The sequence below is a fragment of the Myxocyprinus asiaticus genome, chromosome 31 (assembly GCF_019703515.2).
Source record: "Myxocyprinus asiaticus isolate MX2 ecotype Aquarium Trade chromosome 31, UBuf_Myxa_2, whole genome shotgun sequence".
Classification (NCBI taxonomy): domain Eukaryota; kingdom Metazoa; phylum Chordata; class Actinopteri; order Cypriniformes; family Catostomidae; genus Myxocyprinus; species Myxocyprinus asiaticus.
In genome coordinates this window covers 35111266-35137351 of record NC_059374.1, presented here as the reverse complement: position 1 = coordinate 35137351, position 26086 = coordinate 35111266, and the positions used below count along the sequence as shown (strand labels likewise).

At 38.9% G+C, this 26086-nt stretch overlaps 1 protein-coding gene across 4 annotated transcripts in view; it reads left to right on the top strand.

The window, feature by feature from the left end:
* Positions 1-26086, top strand: part of agfg1a (ArfGAP with FG repeats 1a) — a 55164-nt gene that overhangs the window by 15677 nt on the left and 13401 nt on the right. For all 4 annotated transcript variants that reach the window (XM_051665253.1, XM_051665254.1, XM_051665257.1 and 1 more), the window contains exons 2-5: positions 9297-9390; positions 21059-21174; positions 21947-22109; positions 23597-23756. In XM_051665253.1, coding sequence (XP_051521213.1) covers positions 9297-9390; positions 21059-21174; positions 21947-22109; positions 23597-23756 — 533 coding nt within the window. The remainder of the gene's footprint in view (positions 1-9296; positions 9391-21058; positions 21175-21946; positions 22110-23596; positions 23757-26086) is intronic.

Genomic DNA, 26086 nt, shown 5'->3' with positions numbered 1-26086 from the left:
AAAATGCTGGTCCAGCTTAGATATTTGTGCCCTTCCAAAATTGTATCAGTTGGATTTTGTAGTGTACCTGAGGAGGGATTGAGTGTGAAGTAAAGTCATCCATCTTCCTGTTAGTTTTATGTCAGGGTCAGTTACTGGATAAATGCATTCCAGCACAGGGTGGGTCCTTCTGTCTCCCAGTTTCTTACTCACAATGTCTCTCTCTAACTCTCACATTCTTTTGTTACCCTGTTACCCTCAGTTTCCGGAGTACACGCTCAACCACTGCAGGTCTTTCCTTGACTTTGATCATCGTTTCACATCACACATTGTTGTTGCACATGACATTTCATGCTGTGAAGAGTTTAAACTTGGAAAAATATAGGTAAAACTTTACCATAAAGGGATAATTCACCCATGAATGAACATTGTCATCATTTACTCTCCCTCATGTTGTTCCAAACCCATTTGACTTATTCCGTGAAACACAAATGGAGATGTTAGGCAGAATGTTAAGAACTGACAGCCTCAGTCATCATTCACTTTCACTGTCTCTTTTATTTTTTATATACATACAAGGAAAATGCATGGTGGCTGGTGCTCTCAGTCCCTTACCTTCTGCTAAACATCTCCTTTTGTGTGAGGATAAGTAAATGGTGACAAGTTTCATTTTTGGGTGAACTCTCCCTTTAAGTCATGAGCAAATATAGCGTTAACTAATGTTAAACAACTACTGATCTGTGAAACATAATATAGCATGGTGGTTAAAGCATAGAGTTGGAAATTTAATATTTTACCTTCTTTAAGGCCTGTAACATCAAACCGTTTTTGATGTGTGCATTTAAAAATGTTTACTGGGTTTATTGATGAATCATTCTGGATTGTGTGATCAACTTTGGAGGAAGTTTCTGTGTTTTAACTTGCAGAGATTTCTTAAGAAAAGGAACCAGAGTATTGAGTAAACTTGTTGACACACACACACACACACACACACACACACACACACACGGCTCTATGCGAACATTTTTGTACCTCGTAAGTAAACATACGTGCACAAGCAAACATTAAGAATTATGAGAATTATTAATGGGCATTTTCAAGTAAATTTGTAGTAGTGTACTCTAACCCACCAAAAAACAACCGAATAATCGATTACTCGTAAATTAAAATGTCAGTTCAAAATAAGAAGGATGAATGTGAAAATTATATTTTGTTTTATTCACAAACGTTACCAAGAATGGTTTCAAAATAAGGTAACTTCAACAAAATTTGCTTTTCTTTTGAAAAAAAAAAAAAAAAAATGAAATTAACAATATGCACTAATAAATAGAAAGAGAGAAAAAGCATTTAAAAACATTTGCACTCAACCAGAGCTTACATAGAAGCCGATAGTGATGGCATTAGGGTAATAAAGTTTATTATAAGATATATAAACTCTGAGTCTACTTAAACACCATCTGATTTGTATAATTTCACGTTATAATTCAGAAAAACAGGTGGTGAAAATTGGCTTTTTATAAAAATAAAATAAATTTTTAATGGCACATGGGACTATTTTGGATAAATTCCTTAAAAATATATTTTTTGCTTTATGGCAATGGAATGATTTCCCTGTCATTCCCTTATATGTGTGCAGCAAACTGTGCAGGCCATTGTGTCTTTTGCAGTATTGTATTGTAGACAGTCTCTTAATAAACATCTTTCAGAAGGACATGAGTCTCATCATGATTCTGCTACTCATATTTTCATTTCGGTGAAACGAGAGTCATTTTTACTCATTCGCTGCTTGAGTATTCATTTTGGACTCTGCGTACATCTATCTCGTACATACTCCCACTGTTTGCTGCACTGAATAGCTTGGGGAGACTGTATTCTAGCCCATTTTCTGACCCACTTTTTCCCCTTTAGAGACCCGGGGCCCATTATCCACCTGACACACATAGCCCCAATACAAATTCTGATGCAACTACCACTCACACAAATACACCTCACTCTCACAGCTCACTGGCATAGTTGCAGACAGGCCCAGATCTACGGGGGTGCTTGAGGGTGCTAAGTACCCTCAAACGAACCTTAGAGCACCCTCAATTGCAGACCAGGGCAAACTTCTGCCCGCGGGTCGATTTATCATGAACGTTTTTTATTAGATCTTTCATGTATCTGGCTTTGGGACCTATCGCACATCCATAAGCTTTTAATATGATCAGGGTTGCCAGATAATAGATGCAACACCCCAATCAGAGATTTATACTTGCACAAATAGGAATAATTTCACCTTATGTCATACCTTGATTTAGGCAATCTGGCAACCATGCATGCGAGTGCGCGTGCTTTCTCTCCTCTACGAAAAAACCTTAAAGTGCTCAACAGGGCAATATTCTGCTCAAAGAAAAGTGTGATGCAGCAATTCCTTGTCCATTCGTGATGCTGCATGTGCTGTTTAGTGCCAAGTCTGTGAGCAATCCTTTTCAGTGATGAACTTTAGTAAAATCCCAATAGATCTTCGCATCATTCGCACGCAGAGGGGACATGTGAGCAAGAGGAATATATTTATTCTTTGTGTTATTTGTATAATGCTGAAGTCCCTCACACCTGTATGCCAATGTTACTCTGGCAGTAATCATTTATCAGTGTCATGCAGCCTGTATTATTCAGTTGTGTGCTGAATGGGATGCCAAATAAACCATTGACGAGACTCGCATCATGACCCATGAGCGTGTAAACAGATTGATAATATTCTGAGAATAAAACAAATGTGTCCACTTTGCGGCCAACATTAAAATAAGCCTTTAGAATCTATAATTTCAGAATATTTTATTTTATTTACTAAACCAGACTCCTGATGTAGTGTTAAATTGAATACTAAATGACCACTGCATTGAAGTATGGTGAAATAAACAATTAATAATTATATTCAGTCTTGATTCAGTTTTACTAACACATGATAGAAATCTAGCAGCAAAACTTCAAGCAATCGCAGAATTGTCCCATCAGAATACACTTCAGAAAATTGTGCATCATTCATTGAGTGCATGAGTGCACTACTACTTCTGGGATTAAAAGATACAACTATGTAAAACTTTATCTTCTCTCTTCCATGTTCTACTTAACGGCTGATGTGGCCCCTGTACCAAAATAATTGCACACCTCTGCTCAATTGAACATGTAAGACTAATACTGTAAATTGGCAAGCAGATTTCCTTGAATCCCATCAAACACACAAAAATCCCTGCAGTTTGTGAACACACAATTGCTGCATCAAAACTTATAAACGTGTATGATTGTGCAAATCAGTATGTCCTAATCTGCAGGCTCAGCATTTTGCTGTCATTTTCAGTGACAGATCATGTGAAAAAAAAAAATGAAGCAGTAATAGTTTTGTACATGGAAAAACTGTTATTTGCATTGTTTTAGTATTTAAGCATGATTTAATATATTTAAAAAATGTGTAATTACGATTCATCTCCACTTTATACAGAGCACCCCCCACTATTTTCAGAAGCACCCTCATGATTTTGATCTGGAACCGGGCCTGGTTGCAGCGTTTCTCACTAATGAAAACAGATGTAGCATCTGCAAGCTCACCTAGTGTGAGAAGTTTTTGTGAAGTTGATGCCAGAGCTTCTCTACACAAGCTAAAATGTCTTTCTCACACGCTACTCATAAAGGTTAAGTGCTGACCTTAGACTCCGTTAACTAACTCTCATTCTCAAACAATTAAACAAAACATCAGCTCTTTTTTGAACGCTGCTCTGTGTTGTAACTATTCCGGTACATAAAAAATACTCTGAACAAATACAAGTAACCCAGTACATGTGGGAACAGGACTGTTTTTCTGTGTTTGTGTGGGGATGAGTGTCAGGGTCATTCAGTTGGCAAAGTCACACTTTGTGTAAAGGTGGCTGTTTAATTTCTAGTAGGAATAGAACTTTATTTTTGAGTAGAATATAAATGTTTATATATTTAAAAGGAAAGAAATGAAAAATCTGTCATTATTGAACTCACCTTCATGTTGGTCCAAACCCATATTACTTTCTTCCATGGGACACAAAAGATGTTAGACAGAATGTATTGCAAAAAGATGCCATGAAAGAAAATGGTGACTGAGGCTGTGACTCTCAGATTTTATAATAAAGTAGGTAAGTCGCTCTGCTTGAAGTTTAAAGGTTGGCGAGGCCTGATGACTCCTGAGCACCACTGTTACACACCCCCAACCCAGTGACAGTGGCCCGCAGCAGGCCGTGTGAATAATTTAGCACCTGGACTAATCTTACCAAGGCCTCTCTGTTCATGCCCTTCAGAATTACACACTGAATGGTTCACATCTCCATGGGGATAAATACACACACGCACACTCGCAGTATAATGCAGCAGAAGTTACAGGTGACGTCCCCAGAGATGCTAAATTGTTTTGGAATAATTTACCAGCACACTTACACATTCCCACATGCAAACAGATCACAATCATTAGTGCAGAAGTGGCATGTTGGCGTGTCTGTACGGGTCTTTTGGGCGTTTCAAGGGTATTTAACTGTGTGAATGGAGCTTTGAACATCTGTTGCAGCTCAGGTGTCACCCATTTCTGCAGCAGCGGAGCAGCTAAATGCAGCGTTGAATCTCTTTTCCAAAATTGCACACTTACTAAACACCCAATTCCATTGGCATTGTAACAGGTGTGTGTGTGTGTATATGGCAGAAATACACTGATCAGCCACAACATTAAAACCACTGACAGGTGAAGTGGACAACATTTATTATCTCATTATAATGGCACCTGTCAAGGGGTGGGATATATTAGGCAGCAAGTGGACAGTCAGTTCTTGAATTTCATGTGTTGGAAGCAGGAAAAATGGGCAAGCGTAAGGATCTGAGCGATTTTGACAAGGGCCAAATTGTGATGGCTAGACGATTTGGTCAGAGCATCTCCAAAATAGCAGGTCTTGTGGGGTGTTCCTGGTATGCAGTGGTTAGTACCTACCAAAAGTGGTCCAAGGAAGGACAACCGGTGAACTGGCGACAGGGTCATGGGCGCCCAAGGTTCATTGAAGCACATGGAGAAGGAAGGCTAGCCCGTCTGGTTCGATCCCATAGAAGAGCTACTGTAGCACAAATTGCTGAAAAACTTAATGCTGGCCATGATAGAAAGGTGTCAGAACACACAGTGCATCGCAGCTTTCTGCGTATGGGGCTGTTTAGCCGCAGACCGGTCAGAGTGCCCATGCTGACCCCTGTGCCTACAATGGGCACATGATCGTCAGAACTGGACCATGGAGCAATGGAAGAAGGTGGCATGGTCTGATGAATCATATTTTCTTTTAGATCATGTGGACGGCTGGGTGTGTGTGCGTCATTTACCTGCGGAAGAGATGGCAGCAGGATGGGAAGAATAGGAAGAAGGCAGGCCGGTGGAGGCAGTGTGATGCTCTGGACAATGTTCTGCTGGGAAACCTTGGGTCCTGGCATTCATGTGGATGTTACTTTGACACTTACCACCTACCTAAAGATTGTTGCAGACCACATACATCCCTTCATGGCAATGGTATTCCCTGATGGCAGTGGCCTCTTTCAGCAGGATAATGCACCCTGTCACACTGCAAAAATTGTTCAGGAATGGTTTGGGGAACCTGACAGAGTTCAAGGTGTTGACATGGCCTCCAAATTCCCTAGATCTCAATTCGATTGAGCATCTATGGGATGTGCTGGACCAACAAGTCCGATCCATGGAGGACCCACTTCGCAACTTACAGGACTTAAAGGATCTGCTGCTAATGTCTTGGTGCACCTTCAGAGGTCTTGTGGAGTCCATGCCTCGATGGGTCAGAGCTGTTTTGGTGGCACGAGGGGGACCTACATGATATTAGGCAGGTGGTTTTAATGTTGTGGCTGATCGGTGTAAGTGAAATACTTAAAGGAATAATTCACCAAAAAATTAAAATGGTCATTTCGTACCAAATTCGATCTCCCCAAAGCAGAACACGTTTAATTAAAGTGGACTGGGCCTGTCAAGCACTAAAAATACAAGAAAATCATTATAAAAGTATTATAAAGTAGTCACTTAGACTTGAGCGCTATATTCCAAGTCTTCTGAAGACATGTGATACCTTTTGTGTGACAAACCGGCCTAAATTTAAGCTGTTTACTGATGATTTTTCCCTCCGCTGTAGGTCTCAAATCAAATATGGCGTTATTGACGTTTGATGACACGGGAAAATAGGGCAGAGTAAAAATATAGATTTTTCCATTGCATCGCGATCTTGATATCGATTATTAAATCCCAAGATCATTTTGTTTTTACTCTACATTGCGAGGAAATTACTCGCATTAGCAACCAAATGTCATGCTATGCGACAAATTTTTTTTATATAAAATTTTATATATTTGGCAACTGGCTGGCAAATGTTTAGATTTCACTCACCAGTAATTGTGGAGTATAGTGGTGGTGTATTAAGCAGCGAGAACCTTTCACTGCGTGTTGAGAGTAAACGTTGTTCCGTGTAATGTGTGTCCAAAGATCAGATTCACATGACCCATTTGTCATTGAATAATGTCTCTTTTAATACCCTTTCTGTTCACTACAGTCAGTTGTTGTTAAAATAAATAAACATTTAATTCTAAATGCATGGAACAGATAAGATAAAGCCATTCGAGTCTCTCTCGTTAACATGCGCTCATCTACAGACACTCTTTACAGAAATGCCGGGTTTGTTAATGAGACCGTACCGATTTTAGCACGTTCAACAAATCAATGTAAATACTTGTAAATAGTCAAATTAAACATGTAACACAAAATAATATGTGAAATATAATATCTTATTTATTGATTGAATACACAATTTTGACAAATTATGAAAAACTAATAAAATATAAATAGTGAAATTAATATTTTCATAATGTACCTAGTTAGAAGGTCCCCTGTATGATTAACAGCATTAGCTGGTAGATAATTTCTTTCATATGTAAGCAAAAGGTACAGTATATCTGAAATATACCCATATGAATCGATATTGAAACTAATCAAAATTAAATCGAATTGAGAGCTTGGGAATCGAATCGGGAAATCTGCATCAATACCGAGAACGGAGAACCAGTGGTGTTTGGCATCAAATGCATTGAGGTGCGGTTTTTGTACATTTCAGCGCTTTGGTGGAAGAGAAGATTATAAATGAATAATGACTTAAATTTTTGTCTGTTAGTCACTAAAAGCTTTTGTGTGGCTTCAGAAGACTTGGAATATAGCCATATTTTGTAGTTTGACAGACCCAGTCCCAATTTACTTTCATTAAATGGAAAAATACAGCCAGTCACCTTTGAGTTCATGCAAGAAAGATAGTCATAACGGGTCTGGAACAATATAAGGGTGAGTAAATGATGACAATGTTCATTTTGAGTGAACTATTTCTTTAACTACCCAAATAGACTTGCTCCTTGTAACAATTATAAGTTGCTAATCTGGGTATATGACATCATTAGATAAAAGACCAAGGATGAGATCAAGGGAACGGAAAAAAAGAAATACACGCATAAGAGAATCAGAGGAAGTGTGTCCTGCAGTATATGTACACAAATCCCTAGAGAGCAAATTTGAGCATGTTAACAGGGTAAATACGGGAAGGAAACGGGGTTTCTAATGGGCAGCTCGCACACACGTGATTACTTGGTTCTCGGGCATTCAAAGATCATGTGTCTGTGGAGTAAACACACATACACAGATATGTGAGGTCACACACACGTTTAGTGGCACATCGGATTATTGGTTGGTCCCCCTACTAAGATGATCTTTTTTTGCATCTAGTTATTCTGCCTTCAAGTCCTAATGGGAAGTTCCTACTTAAGAGTTCGGAAATCTTTTACAATGTGAAAAAATGGACGCATTGAGCAATTACATATTTCTTTCGCTCCTTTTCACTTTCCAACAAAGACAGGAAGCTTTTTTTAACACTAGTACAACAAAATTAAGAGCAGAGGATGTGCTTTAGGTGTTTAATAATCCCATTTATTTTCTCCATAGGCAAATGGTTTTTTTGGGGGGGGATTTTTTCCCCTTTTTCTCCCAATTTGGAATGCCCAATTCCCAATGTGCTTTTAAGTCCTCGTGGTCCGTGTCTGAGACAGTCAACCCGCACATCTTATCACGTGGCTTGTTGAGCGCATTGCCACGGAGACATAGCGCGTGTGGAGGCTTCACGCCATCCACCGCAGCAACCACGCTCAATTCACCACACACCCCACCGAGAACAAACCACATTATAGCTACCACGAGGAGGTTAACCCATGTGACTCTACCCTCCCTAGCAACCAGGCCAATTTGGTTGCTTAGGAGACCTGGCTGGAGTCACTCAGCACGCCCTGGGATTCGAACTAGCGAACTCCAGGTGTGGTAGCCAGCGTATTTTACCACTGAGCTACCCAGGCCCCGGCAAATGGTTTTTTTAACGATAACTTATAAATCTTTAAAGACAGACCTACTGTGAGTTCCGAGGTTACCATCGACATATATCATCGACGTTAATCTTTGGTTTACATTTCTATTGAAACCATCAGTCCGCATTATTTCAAATACAATTTTTTAAAATCATGTTTAATAGCAGAATTGCTGTGGACAAATACGCATGACACACTCCAAATGATGCAACGGAGTCGGTCTACCTATACTCTCAAACTAGGCTACTTGTATGTTTGGATCTGAATATTTTGTGATTACACTAAAAATATATAGTTTCTGTACTTGAAATCAACAACTTTGTCAATTGTTTTAGGTTTTTCCATTTTGTTTTTTTTTATTTGATTCACAATGTCATTTCACAATGCTTTATGTGATTGTAGTTCTTCACCTTATTAAATATGCTAAGTACACACTCTTGACCATGACCGTCTTTTTGTCTGATTTTCAAATAAATTTTTTGCTTCAAATTAAAATGTGTAATGTTGTGTGTCACCTTAGAGTTGGTTGGTTTGTTTCCCACTGGTAAATACTTTATTATAATGGTATTCTTGTGTGCTTAACTCAAAAATATGATCATTCTAATATAGCTTAAAGGTAGAATGAGCTCACCTCTCTTTTTACACTGTCGGTCTCTCCCACACCCCATACACAAGTGCACTTCTATTCTCTCTGCGCACACACTCAGCGAGGTGCCAAACAGTCTGACTTTGTTGTCCTTGTCCTAGATTTGTGTGTAATAAGCAGGTTTTTTTTTTATGAAGAGTTAGGAGAGAGAGAGCAGAAAATCTCATTAACACTACATGCGATTTATAACACTTTATTTAATTAACCCGAATTCCTTTTGTCTAATATCTCTCTCTATCTCCCCCTTCAGACGAGGCCTCAATCCCCCCCACAGGGTTAAGTCCATCTCCATGACGACCTTCACGCAACAGGAAATAGAATTTCTACAGAAGCATGGAAATGAGGTAATTGATGACGGCATTGTTGAAAGAATGCGTGGTGTTTTATTGACGTCACGAATGTGTCATTATCTGTGTGGACTGTTTGCGCCGATATCTGGACGGCAATGAGTTTATGATTTACAGGGTAACGGTCAAACGTTCATGATAAGATAACAGGAATTTCTGGGGATTTCTTTTCACCTTGAACATATGCTAATTACAAACTGTGAAAAACATTCAAAAAAAAGTGTTTTTTTTTTTTGTTTTTTTTTTGATTCTCACAAAACATGTCAAGAAAATATCCTGTTTATATTTTACAGCAAAATCAAAAGAAACAAATACATTTAATTTTGCTCTCGTGAAAATGAAGCCTAAATTTAGGACCATTACGATTTTTTTACATTATGACATTATTTCATGACAGTTCTCATTACCGCAAGCGCATTAATGCAAGAAAATGAATTTAACATTTTCAAGTATTAATACTTTACATTTACTATGATAATATGTAAAATATTTGTCATAGTAGTATTCTCTTGGTACTGCTTTTTCATTTTTGTTTATTTTAATTAAAACGTAGAACAGTAGGGCTGGGTGATAAAACAATCTCGATATTTATCGTGATAAAAAAATCAAAGATATCGATGATAAGCTTTTGAGTAATTTTTTATATTTAGCCTGGGTTCTACATCTAGACAATCAGGTACGTTTCACTAAAAACGCAAGCAATTTGGCTTTCTCAGACTGTTTGAAGTTGCTAAAGTTAGCTGGCTTGCTAATGATTAAGCTACGCCAATCTCCGCGGTCTGGGTCCGGACTACAGATTGATTCTATCCAAGACATCATGACGATGGTTGCGCCCTCTTATCGTCTCTAGTGAGCAGTGCGACAAAACAACAGTGCTGTGTACACCAGATCTGATCTTTCTGCGCTGTATTCTTGAATATTTTTCTTTAGCACCGAACACGCTTCATTTATGCCCTGTCCCACTCTGCACGCGTTGCCTCTTTTCCCTACATGTGAGTAGACACGAGGCGCCGCATAAGTTAACGTGGTTCCAGAGCACCTTTAGACCATAACGTTTTTTTTCCTTCTAAATTTTCTTTCTAAGCATGTTACAAGCCTTTAATAATAAACAAATAGATTTCTGTTCTAATTTTGTGAAATTAAACAGATGTCATCATCTCTGGCATGGATGACAAGGTAAGACAATAAAATTACTCATTTGTAGCCTAGTCTTTCTCACTTTAATTAAAATAAAAAAATGGTCAATTCAGACTTTTACATTTTCAACATTTTATCTCAGGGTATACCCCTGAAGTCACCCTCAGTCACCACTGCTTTGGCTGTCTCTGGGCCCCCAATTCAGATTTGTATAGACCATTTTAACTGTTTAGGATTTTTTTTTTTTTTTTTTCAAAAAAATGTGCAATGTGGGAGCCACGTGACGCCATGCTTAGGGCAGACGTGTGAGAGACAGCTCTGCGCACTTCGCTAATTTTTTTTATTATTTTCATGATATAATCCAGTGAAATTCAATACACCCAGTTACACATTTGCTGTTTGAGGTAAACATGGCAAAGAAGTCAAAATCCTCGGGCTCTAGAGACATTAAAAGACACTTATGGGTTCAAGATGAAAGCCCAGACAGGCCTGTGGACCGGGGACTCGATTTGGTTGGCGCGGCGGGAGAAGGAATCCAGCGTCAACTGTCCAACATGTCGGTGATGTTGACGAAGGTACTTGCGGACTTGGAGGATCTCGCTGTAATACGTCGATCGATTACGGTGATGGAAAACAAATTCTCTGATTTAGTCACAAGAGTGACAGATGTTGAGAAACGAATCGATTATTTGGAGTCATCAGAGAGGGAATTAGCCGCTAATCCACCCGCGACCAAAGTTGATTTGGAATGTGTTCTTGAAAAGCTTGAAGATCTTGAGAATAGAAGCTGCAGGAATAACATTAAAATTGTTGGAATTCCTGAGCATGTGGAGGGCAGAGATATGGTGAAATTCCTAGACGAGCTTTTCCCGAGTCTGCTCGACATGACATAGGCCACAAGCTGGAAATCGAGCAAGCTCACAGAGTCCCAGCTCACAGATCTGCTGAGGGAGACAGGCCCCGATCGATTCTGGCCAAATTTGAGATCATCCGATAAAGATCTTGTGTTGCGCCAGGCGAGGAGCAAAGGAAAGCTTTCTTGGAAGAATCACAATATTTTTTTGTTCCCGGACTTTGCGAACTCGATAAGAGAAACGCGATCGGTTTAAGGAATGCAAGAAACTCTTACATCAGCGGAAGATCACTTTTGCTCTGATGTTTCCGGCCAAACTGAGAATAAACACCAAGGACGGCAGCAAAGTAATTACATGTCCCAATCAGGCAATGTCTTTTATTGAAACAATGGGTGAGTAACCATTGGGTGTTTTTCTTGTGAGTGGTTTGACTCACTGTACATACTCTGGCTTTCAGAGGAAGCTGGGCACCATTTTTGTTTCTTTTTGCGTTGCCTTCGCCGAGCGGCTGGAGTGTTTGTTTTGTTTTGTGGATTAACACTTTCACTTTTATGGATCACTTTTACAATGAAGTTCCTGGGCAGATTGAGAATAGACACTATGAATGCCCACACAAAGGATGTCTTTTATAAAGTTGGCGGACTGTGTAAATCACGGGATATATTTTTATGCGGCCTCCGAGTGAATTGATTCTTGACCATCCGAGGAACCAGGATGCGTGTTTCGTTTCCTTTTGTGCTGGTTCCGCCTAGCGGTTGGAGCTTGTTTTGTTAAATAACACTACTTCGGGACAGTTATGGATGAATCTGTCGGTTCCTTGTGCTTATGCCTCATGTTGGCTGGAGTATGATTTGTGGAGTATTTTTGTGGGACATTGGAATGAATACGTCATCTGCTGCACTCATCAACTGGCTCACTGAAGATTCGTTTGTCTGTCCGAGGAAAATGATCGGCTTTATATCGGCTGGAATTTGTTTTGTGAAGAAACACACCTTCGAGACAGTTCTGTGAATGAGTCTACACGTTCTTTGTGTTTATTCTGCCTATTGGTTGGAGTTTGTTTTACAAAATATTTGATTTTATGTAATTTTGCCTTACAAATTTGTGAGGCAAAAATTGAGCAATCCAATGGGAAAGTTGTCACGGGAGCTCTCGTAGGCATACATGGACTCTGAGTTCAAAGGGATTGACGCCGGTTGCCGCTTTCGTGCGCGGGGTTAATGTGCACATTTTTCTTTTCTGTTCGTTTTGTTCGGGGGGAAGTTCGGGGTTTTATTGTTGCATTAATGTTGAAATGTGGTCTTCATAATTTTGTTTTTGGCACACAATGTATTTTTTCTACTATATCAAAATGTCAGATGTTAATGAGTGTACTATCTCGACATGGAATGTGAATGGGTTGGGGCACCGCATAAAAAGAAGGAAAGTTATTTCTTTTCTTAAACATAAGAAATATGATATAGTGTTTCTTCAAGAAACGCATCTTTCCCCACAGGAAGCTGAAAAATTTGGGAAGATATGGGGTGGACATGTTTTCTTTAGTGTTGGCTCAAGTAAGAGCAAGCAAGTTATTATATTGGTAAATAAACATTTACAATTCAAATGTCTCAAACAGTTTGATGATAAATTAGGAAGAGTCATTATTAGAAATTCAGGGGCAAATCTGACTTTGGATAATGTTTACGCACCTAACGCTGATGATCAGGGCTTTTTTATAGATCTTGAAGGGATGTTGCAAGTCGCTGGCACCCCTCATGACATAATTTTGGGAGGAGACTTTAATCTTTTGATGGACTCAGTCCTTGATCATAGTGAAGCAAAAGTGTGTAAGCCCCCTAGAGCAACATTGACGCTTCACAGGATGCGTAAAAATCTTGGTCTTACAGATATTTGGTCATACTTTTGAACCCATCTGGTAGAGACTATACATTTTTTTCATTAGTCCATAAGATTTATTCTAGAATAGATTTTGTTTATATCCAAATCCCTCATTTCATCTGTTGTTGATTTGCTCAAATAGAAACATTTTAGTCTCGGATCATGCCCTGGTGAGTTTAGAGGTGTTGCCACATATAGAGAAAAATAAATCATATAGTTGTTGCCTTAATGTATCCCTTTTGTAAAATCCTGATTTCCAACAAATGTTAAAGACTGAAATCAGTGTTTATATGGAGACCAACTGGTCCTCGGTATCCCTGTGGGCGTGGCTTGGGAGGCACTTAAGGAGTTTCTTAGGAGTTGGATCATACAGTATGCCTCATTCATCAAAAAATCCAAAGCACGAGAACTTGTGGAGTTGGAAGGAAATATTAAAAGTGCAGAGGCAGAGCTGAAGCGCTGCATGTAATCTGATGGCCTCATAGAATTGACCAGATTGAAATATAGATATAATACTATTTTGTCGCAGAAAGTTGAATTTTGGTATTCAGGGCAAGACAGTCATACTTTGAGTCGGGGGACAACGCAGGGAAGCTTTTGGCTAGATATATAAAGCAGAGAGAGTGTCTTTATCATTCTCTCAGTGAAATCTGCTAGTGGTGAAATTTTTTTCTCAGCCATTGACGATAATAATGCCTTTTAAAGAGTTATATCTTGATCTTTTATAGTTCCTCGTCTTTGTCTACTGATGAAGATATTAGAAACTTTGTGGAACCTTAATCTCCTAAAAATGGTTTTGATGCAGAATTTTTTAGATCCTATGCTACAGAACTGGCTCCACTTTTGTTAGATGTTTATACTGAATCATTAAAGAATGGAAAGCTTCCTCCAACCATGACACAAGCCCGGATCAGTCTGATTCTTAAAAAGGACAAAGATCCAAGTGAGTTTAAAAGTTACCATCCAATCTCCCTGACCCAACTAGATGTAAAAATTCGGTGGTTATGATGGTTATGACATCTCTTATACATATAGATCAGGTAGGGTTTATTCGGGGCCGCAGCTCTTCTGATAGCATCAGGCGTCTCATCAATATCATGTGGTCAGTAGCGAATGATCAGTCTCCGGTCGCTGCCATCTCACTTGACGCCGAAAAGGCGTTTGATATGGTAGAATGGGATTATATTTTAAAAATTTGGAAATGTATGTGTTCGGGAGTACATTTATTAGTTGGATTAAGTTACTTTTATAGACACCCTGTAGCAGTGGTACAAACAAATGGATTAATTTCAGATCATTTTACTCTGGATAGGGGCACTCGGCAGGGTTGCCTTGCCCTGGAACCATTAGGAGCTGCGATAAGAAAAGAGGATGATTTTCCTGGAGTGGTTGTGGGAGGTGTGGCACATAAGCTTCTGCTTTACGCAGATGATATTTTATTATTTGTCTCTGAACCTACTAGATCTACAGTTGTGCTCAAAATTTTGCATACCCTGGCGGAAATTGTGCAATTTTGGCATTGATTTTGAAAATATGACTAATCATGCAAAGAAAATCTTTTATTTAAGGATAATGATCATATGAAGCCATTTATTATCATCACATAGTTGTTTGGCTCCTTCATAATGATCATAATGATAACAGAAATCACCCAAATGGCCCTGATCAAAAGTTTACATACCCTTGAATGTTTGGCCTTGTTACAGACACACAAGGTGACACACACAGGTTTAAATGGCAATTAAAGGTTAATTTCCCACACCAGTGGCTTTTGAAATTGCAATTAGTATCTGTGTATAAATAGTCAATGAGTTTGTTAGCTCTCACGTGGATGCACTGAGCAGGCTAGATACTGAGCCATGGGGAGCAGAAAAGAACTGTCAAAAGACCTGCGTAACAAGGTAATGGAACTTTATAAAGATGGAAAAGGATATAAAAAGATATCCAAAGCTTTGAAAATGCCAGTCAGTACTGTTCAATCACTTATTAAGAAGTGGAAAATTCGGGGATCTCTTGATACCAAGCCAAGGTCAGGTAGACCAAGAAAGATTTCAGCCACAATTGCCAGAAGAATTGTTCGGGATACAAAGTAAAAAACCCACAGGTAACATCAGGAGAAATACAGGCTGCTCTGGAAAAAGACGGTGTGGTTGTTTCAAGGAGCACGATATGATGATATCTGAACAAAAATGAGCTGCATGGTTGAGTTGCCAGCAAGAAGCCTTTACTGTGCCAATGCCACATAAAAGCCTGGTTACAATATGCCCAACAACACCTTGACACGCCTCACAGCTTCTGGCACACTGTAATTTGGAGTGACGAGACCAAAATAGAGCTTTATGGTCACAACCATAAGCGCTATGTTTGGAGAGGCATCAACAAGGCCTATAGTGAAAAGAATACCATCCCCACTGTGAAGCATGGTGGTGGCTCACTGATGTTTTGGGGGTGTGTGAGCTCTAAAGGCACGGGGAATCTTGTGAAAATTGATGGCAAGATGAATGCAGTATGTTATCAGAAAATACTGGCAGACAATTTGCATTCTTCTGCACGAAAGCTGAGCATGGGACGCTCTTGGACATTCCAGCACGACAATGACCCTAAGCACAAGGCCAAGTTGACCCTCCAGTGGTTACAGCAGAAAAAAGTGAAGGTTCTGGAGTGGCCATCACTCTCCTGACCTTAATATCATCGAGCCACTCTGGGGAGATCTCAAACGTGCGGTTCATGCAAGACAACCAAAGACTTTGCATAACCTGGAGGCATTTTGCCAAGACGAATGGGCAGCTATACCACCTGCAAGAATTTGGGGCCTCATAGACAACTATTAAAAAAGACTGCATGCTGTCATTGCTAAAGGGGGCAATACACAATTTATTGTTTAAATTGGACACTTATTTAAATGTTGCCTCGAGCATATGGCAGAATCCAAGATTGTGAATTGGCAAGTCCCCTTTCTGCTGGCCAGAGTGGATTGTGAGGGGGGTTGCTACACTCGGTGAACTATATGAAAGTGGAGTGTTGAGATTGTTTGTTTGAAAACTTGGTCCAAAATTTTGGGATCCCCAGACCTCAGTTTTATAGGTATTTACAACTGCGCCACCTGCTTTGTACTATTTTTGGGAGTAGCACACACCCACCTAAGGAGGCAGATGCTTTGGGAGAGGTGATTGCAGCTTTTGGAAAAGGTTATGAGGCATCAGTGTACTACTCCCTGTTAATTCAGAGTCTGGGGGACGGAGCCTTAACTTCTTTCGAGAGTATGTGTGAAAGATTTCAACTTGGCATTGGAGGAAGGAGTGTGGGCTAAGATTCTTAAAAACGTTAAGTCTGCATCTAGAGATGCAAGGGTGCGTCTTATAGAATTCAAAATTTTGCATAGATTTTATTGGATCCCCTCTAGATTGTATAGGCTTGATCTTAAAGACACGGCCACCTGCTGGAGATGCCAATCGGAGGATGGAGACATGGCCCATGTTTTGTGGTGGTGCGTCGAGATCCAGAAATTCTGATCAACAGTTCTCTGAATGTGGTGGGCACTCTGGTTTAGTTTTGCCCCAGACTTTGTGTTCTGGGCGATAGGGCATCGATGTGGGGGATGGCCATGTAGAGAACTGGGTTCTGACCTGTGTGATGATTGCCAGGCAGGTTATTTTGAGGGGTTGGAGGTCAGCTGGTGCACCCCCATATCCGGAGTGGTGCACGGAGATGGGGAGGGTAGCGGCTTATGAGGAGGATTCATTGGGAAGACAGGGTGATTTAGATTTGTTTGTCTGGAAATGAGGCAGGTATTTGGAATTTTTTGGGGGCTCTCGGGTGGGGTGTGGAGAGAGTACTGTAGTATAGTTTTTAAGTGAGTATGATTTTATGTGTGTATATGCATGTGTGTGTGTGTGTGTGTGTGTGTTTATGTATGTATGTGTGTATATATTTACTTACGTGTGACCACAGGATTGTTTTTTGGGGAGGGGGGGTTGTGGGGTTAAAATGGTGTGTGTGTGTGTGTGTGTGTGTGTGTGTGTGTATGTGTGTGTTTCTTGTTATTATAAGATTAAATAAAAAATGTTAATTCCAAAAAACAAAAGTGTAATGTGAATGTATATCATGATAAATATCGATATCAAATGATATGAAAAATAATATTATGATAATATTTTTGGTCATATCACCCAGCCCTATACAACAGCATCTTTTTTACTGTATGTGGTGATGTGGGTGTGGCCGAGCGACGTCTGTGGAGAGCTAGGCTGGGAGAGGAAGAACGGTAAGGATTGACACCTGTGGGAAATAATCTCTAACAGCTGTTCTAAACCTGTTCAAAAGTGTAGAAATAAAACTCCCGTTGGATTGTTCACCCGGCTCCCACTTCCTCCTTCAGAGAGAGTTGAAAAACCTTCTCACAGTGGTGCCGAAACCCTGGATTGTTTGGAGGAAGGAAACGTCATCATGGAGTCCTCGCCGCTGGCCGGGTGAACAATCCAACGTGAGTTTTATTTCTACACTTTTCCGCATCAACCAACAAACTGCTTTTCAGCACAACATAAAATGAATGAATACACAGTCAGCGTAGTGCGTCTATCTCTCTCTCTCTCTCTCTTCCCTCTGGCAGTCTGGACACCTTTTTATCCCTCTCCAGCTCTCACTGAATCAGAACAGCTATTACAGATCATTTCCCACAGGTGTCAATCCTTACCATTCGTCCTCTCCTGGCCTCACTCTCCAGATGTCGCTCTGCCACGCCCACATCACCACACTGTATAAGAGTGGGTAAAGCTTGGGTAAATCAAGTTCAGGTAAGCTAAACTTGCTTTCTGGAACAGCCCCCAGGTTTCTTGAGAATCATTTTTTTTTTTTTTATTAGCAGGTGTGGTAAAATGTCCTACAGTCTAGATCTGTTACTCTGAGATTATTTTTAACCAACAAAGATCAGATCACTTTTTATCTTTTTACCCTGCCTTCTCTGTGTCTCCGCTCTAACCCCTCTCTAACTTAACATTCCTGGGATTTTTCCCAGGTCTTGTGAGGTCTGATTTACGAGGATGAGCTGGAAATAATGTGTGCGTGCCAAGAAGAGTCTTATTTAAACACTGTCTCATTCCACATGCGCTCTATAAACCCCCATTAAAAGCCGTGATGAATTTCAGAATGAGCTCTTTGCATGTGTGCACACATGGTTTTTGTTTTATCGAGTTGTTTTATGTGGTTCCACTGAGGTTCTCTCGCCTGATCACACTGCATTCCTTCTAAACTTATATACTTTGAATATATCAGGTATTACCTTTCACATTGTTGAATAAGATTCATATTCAGGGACCTGATCCTGGTTTATCAGTCTTTTTTCTCAATCCCTGGCTGATGTTTTTAAGAGTTTCATCATAGCTGAGGTGTAACTATTTACAAGCATTTATCCAGACTAAATGTGAACTGATGGCTGTTTAGCAAAAAAAAAAATAGGGTACAATGGGGCTAAAGGTCCTGCGGGGTAAAGGGCACTTTTGATTTTATTTTCTGCCAAAACACTAAAAAGCAACAAAAACTACCACAGTAATTTCCTCTGTTTGTCACTATACACTGCAAAATGTTCCTGATCCATGAGGTCCTCGCATGCATTGTCTTAAGTTTGATTTTGAGGTAGTTTGATCTAATATTTAATAATTTTTAAATGTTGCAAATTCATGTAGCTAATGAGAATTCTTGCAATTATCAAATTTTTTTTTTTGACACAATACGTATCAACATTTTCAGTTTTATTCAAGGTGAGTAAATAAACATTTTTAATAACTGTCCAATAAGTAAAAGGATAGTATTTGGGGTAAAAAGCCCCGCTGTTGCAGGGGCTAAAGGCCCCCATAAAACACATTGTTTTACTTAAGTGGGGCAAATAGATTTATTACGAAAAAATGTTAAAAGTGCGCTCACATTGACTGATACAGTCACAATGGAGAATAATTCGTTTATAGATTTAATGAAATGCCAAATGTGATTTTAAAATTAACAGAAAATGGTTAACCCTTTTCTGAAGTGGTTATTTTGAATAAGCATTTTCTTAATTTGTTTCTTAAAGCATCTTGCTGTCTCAAAAGTATTTCCCTAAATTGACAAATTTTGCCCTGTAACTATTGTCCTTATATTTACATGCTATCTCTTTAACACCCCTGTGGGGCTTTTACCCCAAATAAATATTTTACCCCCCAAAAAATTAATATTAATCAAAACAACCTTCCGTTATTATTTCTTTTCACACAAATAATGTTCCATCAATATCCAGTAATAAGGCATGATTTTATTTTACACATAGTGATCAGAAAAAAGGCGCATTTTACTTAAGAATTGCCTTTAGCCCCGTTGTACCCTAAAGGGATACTTAACCCAAAAATGAAAATGTTGTCATCATTTACTCGCCCTCTTGTTGTTCCTAACCCGTATGACTTTTTTTTTTTTTTTTTTTTTTCCCCCCAGTCATTCTGCCTAACATTTTCTTTTGTGTTCCACATAAGAAAGTCGTAAAGGTTCTGAACTTGAAGGTGAGTAAATGATGACAGAATGTTTGGGTGAACTGTCCCTTTAAAACCAAAATGGTGTTTAATGAATGAACTGCAGTCAGTTGCATTTTTAACGTTTCTTTTGTGACACGTTCTCTATTGGATTTGTAAAAGTTAGGAAAGAGATTTTAACAACTTTATCAGAGATGACATTCAGGGCGTCTCTCACCAGTGTAAGATCTTGAGGTCATGTGACAACAATGTTGAATGCTTCAGTTTAAAGTGTTTATTAAATGTAGTATAATTATACGTACATCTTTGTGAGGTATTGTGACCATGTAGCATACTATAATTTATAACCTTTATTGTTGCATGTGGCATAGTGCATGAGCTATTTAAAACTTGTATACAGTACATACTGTGCTGCAGACAGTATGTTTGTATTTTGTTCTAAATATGTCCTGCGGTTTTTAAAAGCACTGTGCACTTCTGGGTCAGTTTTTTTACTTTTATCACATAAAAGAGCCTGATTAGGCCTGTTTTGGACCAGCACACCCAATTTACACAAACATAATATTCATGCATTAAGATTTATACAACTCCTCATCTGAAGAGAGTAAAGTGATAATGTGTGTGCTATACATTATTAATAAGGTACCACAGTTTTGAAAGCGTTAGTGTTTTTTTTTACGCACACAAATGTGGGTTTGTATTGATTGTGTCTAAATGGGGGCACTGTCTTAGCTGCTGTGAAGTGTGTGCGTGTGTGTGTGTGTGTGTGTGTGTGTGTTTTGGCTCACAATGAAGATTTATTTGAATATTTGTTTAAATATAGTCTTCTGTTTCCCTGTAAAGTGTGTGTGTGTGTGTTCAAAAGGGAGACTTTTAGTATGAATGCCTGCATTGTAAGTACAATTTTTATTTTTTATTTTCTTTGCTTCCGGGTGTGTGTCACACGTGTGGCAGCGAGAAAGAGAGACTCAATGTCTGAAAGATTTGCCTGTCTTTCTGTCTGTCTTCTCTCTCTAATAAATGGAGAATTAAAGTGATTGAGTCGCTCTAAAAGACCCCAGAAAATAAAAATAGGGGTTTTGTGACTTTTATTCCATCTCTACTCATTTTGAGGCATCAATCTTTCTCTTACAAAAAAAAAAAAAAAAAATTGACCAAAAATATTGATGACTCATGTTACACTCATATCCACATTTTGTCTAATTAGATGTCTAATAGTCTATTTCTCTCTCTCTCTCTCTCTCTCTCTCTCTCTCTCTCTCTCTCTCTCTGTGTCTATGTTTTTATTCTATGCATATGCAGGTATGTAAACAGATATGGCTCGGTCTCTATGAAGACAGAATCTTGGCCATCCCAGACTTCAGAGAACCTCAGAAAGTCAAAGAGTTTCTTCAGGACAAATATGAGAAGAAGCGATGGTGAGAAGGAACAGACTGAGTTTGTTTTGTTACATTACTTGACAGTTTAGGCTTCACTTATATAGATTAAACACACAATAATGGGGATATAAGGTGTTTTTAATGTTGTAGTGTGTGTCATAGGGATTCATTTCCTGATATTTGCTGAAACTTTCATAGTGTTGTCTGTGCATCTCCAGAGTAAGATTTGCATAGGCAAAAAACAATTTTTTCTTGGGAGTCATACAAAAAATAAAATAAATGCCTCACCATGTATTTGCATGGAATACTGTAAAGTGTGACTTGCTGTATACTCTATCTGAAAATATTTAAAAATGCATTTAGCTAATTCTTTTATAATTGTTATGCTTTCAGCTACAGTAGTATGACCTCATATTAATTGAAACAGTACATGGAATATTTGTACTTTAAAAAAAAATAATTTGTCACACCACAGGACCATTAACCCTAAAAAGTTTTTGTATCCTGGGGATACAAACATTTAAAAGGATGGGGAGAGGACCAATGATTGAGTTGGTCAAATTTTTTAGAAAAATGTTGCAAAGGGGGTCCTTGCAAATACTGAGGACATACATGCAAATATATTTCACTTTGTATATAAAGTCTGGCATCAACTCACAGTCTTTATCTAAAAGTAAAAAGGCAGCATTTTTTGAGAAGGCAGCTGACCTTGAGGAATCTACAGAGGAACTGAAAAAGAAAGATAACATGCATCAAATCTATATCTTCAATAATAAATAAAATAATATCTGTCTTTGTTTCTTTCTCTCAGGTATGTTCCTCCAGAACAGGCTAAAACAGTGGCGTCAGTTCACGCGTCCATCTCTGGTTCGTCTGCTAGCAGTACCAGTAGCACACCAGAGGTTCGACCACTCAAAACTTTACTGGGGGAGTCAGTGCCCAGTTTACACCTCAACAAAAACACACCCAGCCAGGTAACACCTTAAACCACTGACATGTCCAGCATCAAAGAGTGTTCTAAAGTCAACATGAAATCAAAATGGACCCAATGGTCTGAATATTTACATTCTTAATACATGTTCCTTTTCTTGTTGTGCTTGATTCATTAGTGCATGTTATTCCAAAGAAAAGAATGGTTGCCTTTGTGTAATCTTTCATTTAAATGTGATAACTTTGCTCTGCCTCTGAAAGACTTTCCTTTTCCCCTAAGGCCACGTTTGAGGCTCCATTCTGGCATGGAACGCCCACTTTTCACGATCCAATCAATTCTCAATGTATAAAATGAAGCCCCGCCTTACATTTACATCCTGTTTCACTCGGAAATATGTTAAGGAAGTAAAAAAGTTGGGAATCCGATTTCATGGTGACTTTAAATGATATCATGTGTCAAGGATTAGCTGTATGCAACCATCAGTCCTGAAACAATGTTCATAATTGACACACATACAGTTGTGCTCAAAAGTTTGCATACCCTGGCAGAAATTGTGAAATTTGGCATTGATTTTGAAAATATGACAAAAAAACGGTCTTTTATTTAAGGATAGTGATCATATCATTTATTATCACATAGTTGTTTGGCTCCTTTTTAAATCATAATGGTAACAGAAATCACCCAAATGGCCCTGATCAAAAGTTTACATACGCTTGAATGTTTGGCCTTGTTACAGACACACAAGGTGACACACACAGGTTTAAATGGCAATTAAAGGTTAATTTCCCACACCTGTGGCTTTTGAAATTGCAATTAGTGTTTGTGTATAAATAGTCAATGAGTCTGTTAGCTCTCACGTGGATGCACTGAGCAGGCTAGATACTGAGCCATGGGGAGCAGAAAAGAACTGTCAAAAGACCTGTGTAACAAGGTAATTGAACTTTATAAAGATGGAAAAGGATATAACAAGATATCCAAAGCCTTGAAAATGCCAGTCAGAGAAATACAGGCTGCTCTGGGAAAAGACGGTGTGGTTGTTTCAAGGAGCACAATACCACGATACTTGAACAAAAATTAGCTGCATGGTCGAGTTGCCAGAAAGAAGCCTTTACTGCACCAATGCCACAAAAAAGCCTGGTTGCACACTGCACGCTGTCATTGCTAAAGGGGGCAATACACAGTATTAAGAACTATGGTAATGCAGACTTTTGAACAGGGGTCATTTCATTTTTTTTCTTTGTTACCATGTTTTGTTTTATTATTGTGCCATTCTGTAATAACCTACAGTTGAATATGAATCCCATAAGAAATAAAAGAAATGTGTTTGGCCTGCTCACTCATGTTTTCTTTAAAAATGGTACATATATTACCAGTTCTCCTAGGGTATGCAAAATTTTGAGCACAACTGTATGAGCTCAAAGATGGTTCTCTAAAAAGTTAATCTTGACTGAGGCTTTTTCTGGCTTTTACATAAGTTCAACACCTGTTTTTTTTTTTTTAAAGTTTTTATTTTTTTCTATTTCGTTTCAGTCTCCAGTTGTGTCACGCACTCAGCTGACTCAACAGCAGTATCAGGACAGGAAGTTCGATCTGCTCAGCGATCTGGGCGGCGACATTTTCGCGCCACCACACTCGCAGTCCACAGGCAACGCAAACTTTGCTAACTTTGCACATTTCAACAGTCATTCGGGTGAGGACACACTCACACATACACTAACAAACTGGGTGATGTATCGAATATTCACAATATTATCACAATTATTTTTCTGCCGATAAAAGATTAAGAAGTGTCATGAATATCGCGATAACTGTAGTGTGCTTTTTATTTGGCCACTACGATTACTAAAGTGTGCGTCATCGACTAAGATCACAATCCTTCAGTGCCGCACAATTCATCAAAATAACATCAAAATCTCATTTTGTCTTTTGTGTTTATTAAACTGCAAAAGACTGCAAATAAATGTAATGAATACATGATCTGTGTGCGCATTAGGTTGAACAGGTGATGAGCTGTTCTGTGTACGTGTGCGAAGCAAATGAAAAGGAGGTGACAGCATTTCACCAGATTTGTAACAAGCAAAATATACACGTAGGTGGGAATCGCTCCCGGTAAAAGCGCCGGTTATTTGCACACGCTGTCTGCACTGTTTTAGGGCCCGATTCACTAAAGAAATTATGCAGATCAGGCAATGGTGCAAACATGCTAACAGATCTCGTGGGCTGAAATAATAATAATCTGGCTGTAATAGCGATCATATTAAACCTAATTTACATATAAAGGAGGTGTGTTTGTGTGGAAAGGAATGACATTGACAATTTAAATAAAGATGCAGCACAATTTCAGCTCTGATTGCACCTGCTTAAACTAGATTGTGGGTGGTTATTGAATACAAAGCACGTTTTTGCGCTCAAATACTCAAACATTTTTGGTGCTGTGGTCTTTCTTCCCATCATGCTGCAGTAGATTTATTAGCAATATTGCAATTGTTACATAAAAACCATGAAATATAAAATCACTAATAGTTTCTGGTGTCTCTGGAGGATAATGTTCTTGTATTTTATCAGTTAATGCCTGTAAGAGGTAAACATACTATACACACTCTCTTACACAATTTGGCAGCTGTTAAGACCAATCCTAACTTGTTTGTGAAAGTGTGTACGGCTGGAGTGGGATCCCGCTCCATTGCATTCTTGGTGGACATTTCCATTTGTACCGTCTTGTTTGCCTTTTAATGTTTTGATTTGTGTCATGTGTTAGTGAGTGTGTTTTAATAGGTTTGTGTTATTTAGCATTGCATCAAACTACTTTTTCATTGTGTGTAAAATGTCTTAATACTGAACCAACATTTACAGTTACATTTATGCATTTGGCAGGCGCTTTTATCCAAAGCGACTTGCAGTGCATTCAACGTATACATTTTATCAGTTTGTGTGTTCCCTGGGAATTGAACCCATGATCTTGCCATTGCTAGCACCATGCTCTACCTGAAGAGCTACATGAGCGTTTCGGTCAGAAGCATTTCAATGTTGGCAGTTAATGGTATACTTCGTTCTTGCACGTTCAGGATCGGCTCGCGCCTGGTCGACCACGTTGCCTTTGTGAGTATACTCTTTTGACCGCGAGCGAATGCGAACATGTTTGACTCATGCCCACTACAAATCCTTTGTAGGGATGTCATAAAATATCAATATATTGATGATTGATCGGCACATTATTTTATCTATATATGTTTGAGGCATCGATATTTTAAAATTAGCCAACATTTAAATTAGAAGCCCAATTCGCATGCTTTCCAATTCACTCAGTTGGCCTCTGTTTAACAGTCTGGTGTAATAGCATTGGGAGACCACAAGAGGGCGATATAATATGCATCTCTCTCACACACACGCAGGACGAGCTGATGTGGCGCAGGAGATAGCAGTCCAAAGTAACAAAGGTTTTTGTACTTCAAGAATGAACAATGTGACGTTGATGAGCAGGTTAGTTTATGAAACTGGTGAAACTGCGTAAACTGAACGATTAGAAATGGCAATGTTTAATTTGCAATTTCTCTGAATGTAGCCTTGAATAGATCTTTCATTCAAGCTGTTAAACCACAAAACAACATACTTGTAACTGAAAATAGGTTCTATGAAAGATACTTGTTCACAGTAGATCATCCAGTGATGGCTAAAGTAAGTAGTCTTTGTCCTTTGATAATGATTTTGGTCGAATTTAATGGAAAACTATGCGACTTGCACTCTGTGGCACTTCAGAATGTTGACGCTGAGCGTTGGTGGAGTGTGCTTACCTTTTGTAGAAAATAAATAATTGTTTCTAATTTTAGAACGTGCCATGTCTTCTGCCAGACACGTCCGGTGTGCAACCCCCTTTAATTTACCCTTCCACTCACACTTTATTAAAGTTGTGTTGAGAAATTTGTCTGAAGAGACAAAGACTATTGTGCAACGAGCAGCCACATTTATATTTGAAAAAAAATCCTGATAAATATCAATAATCATTGGAAAAATCTTCCGATT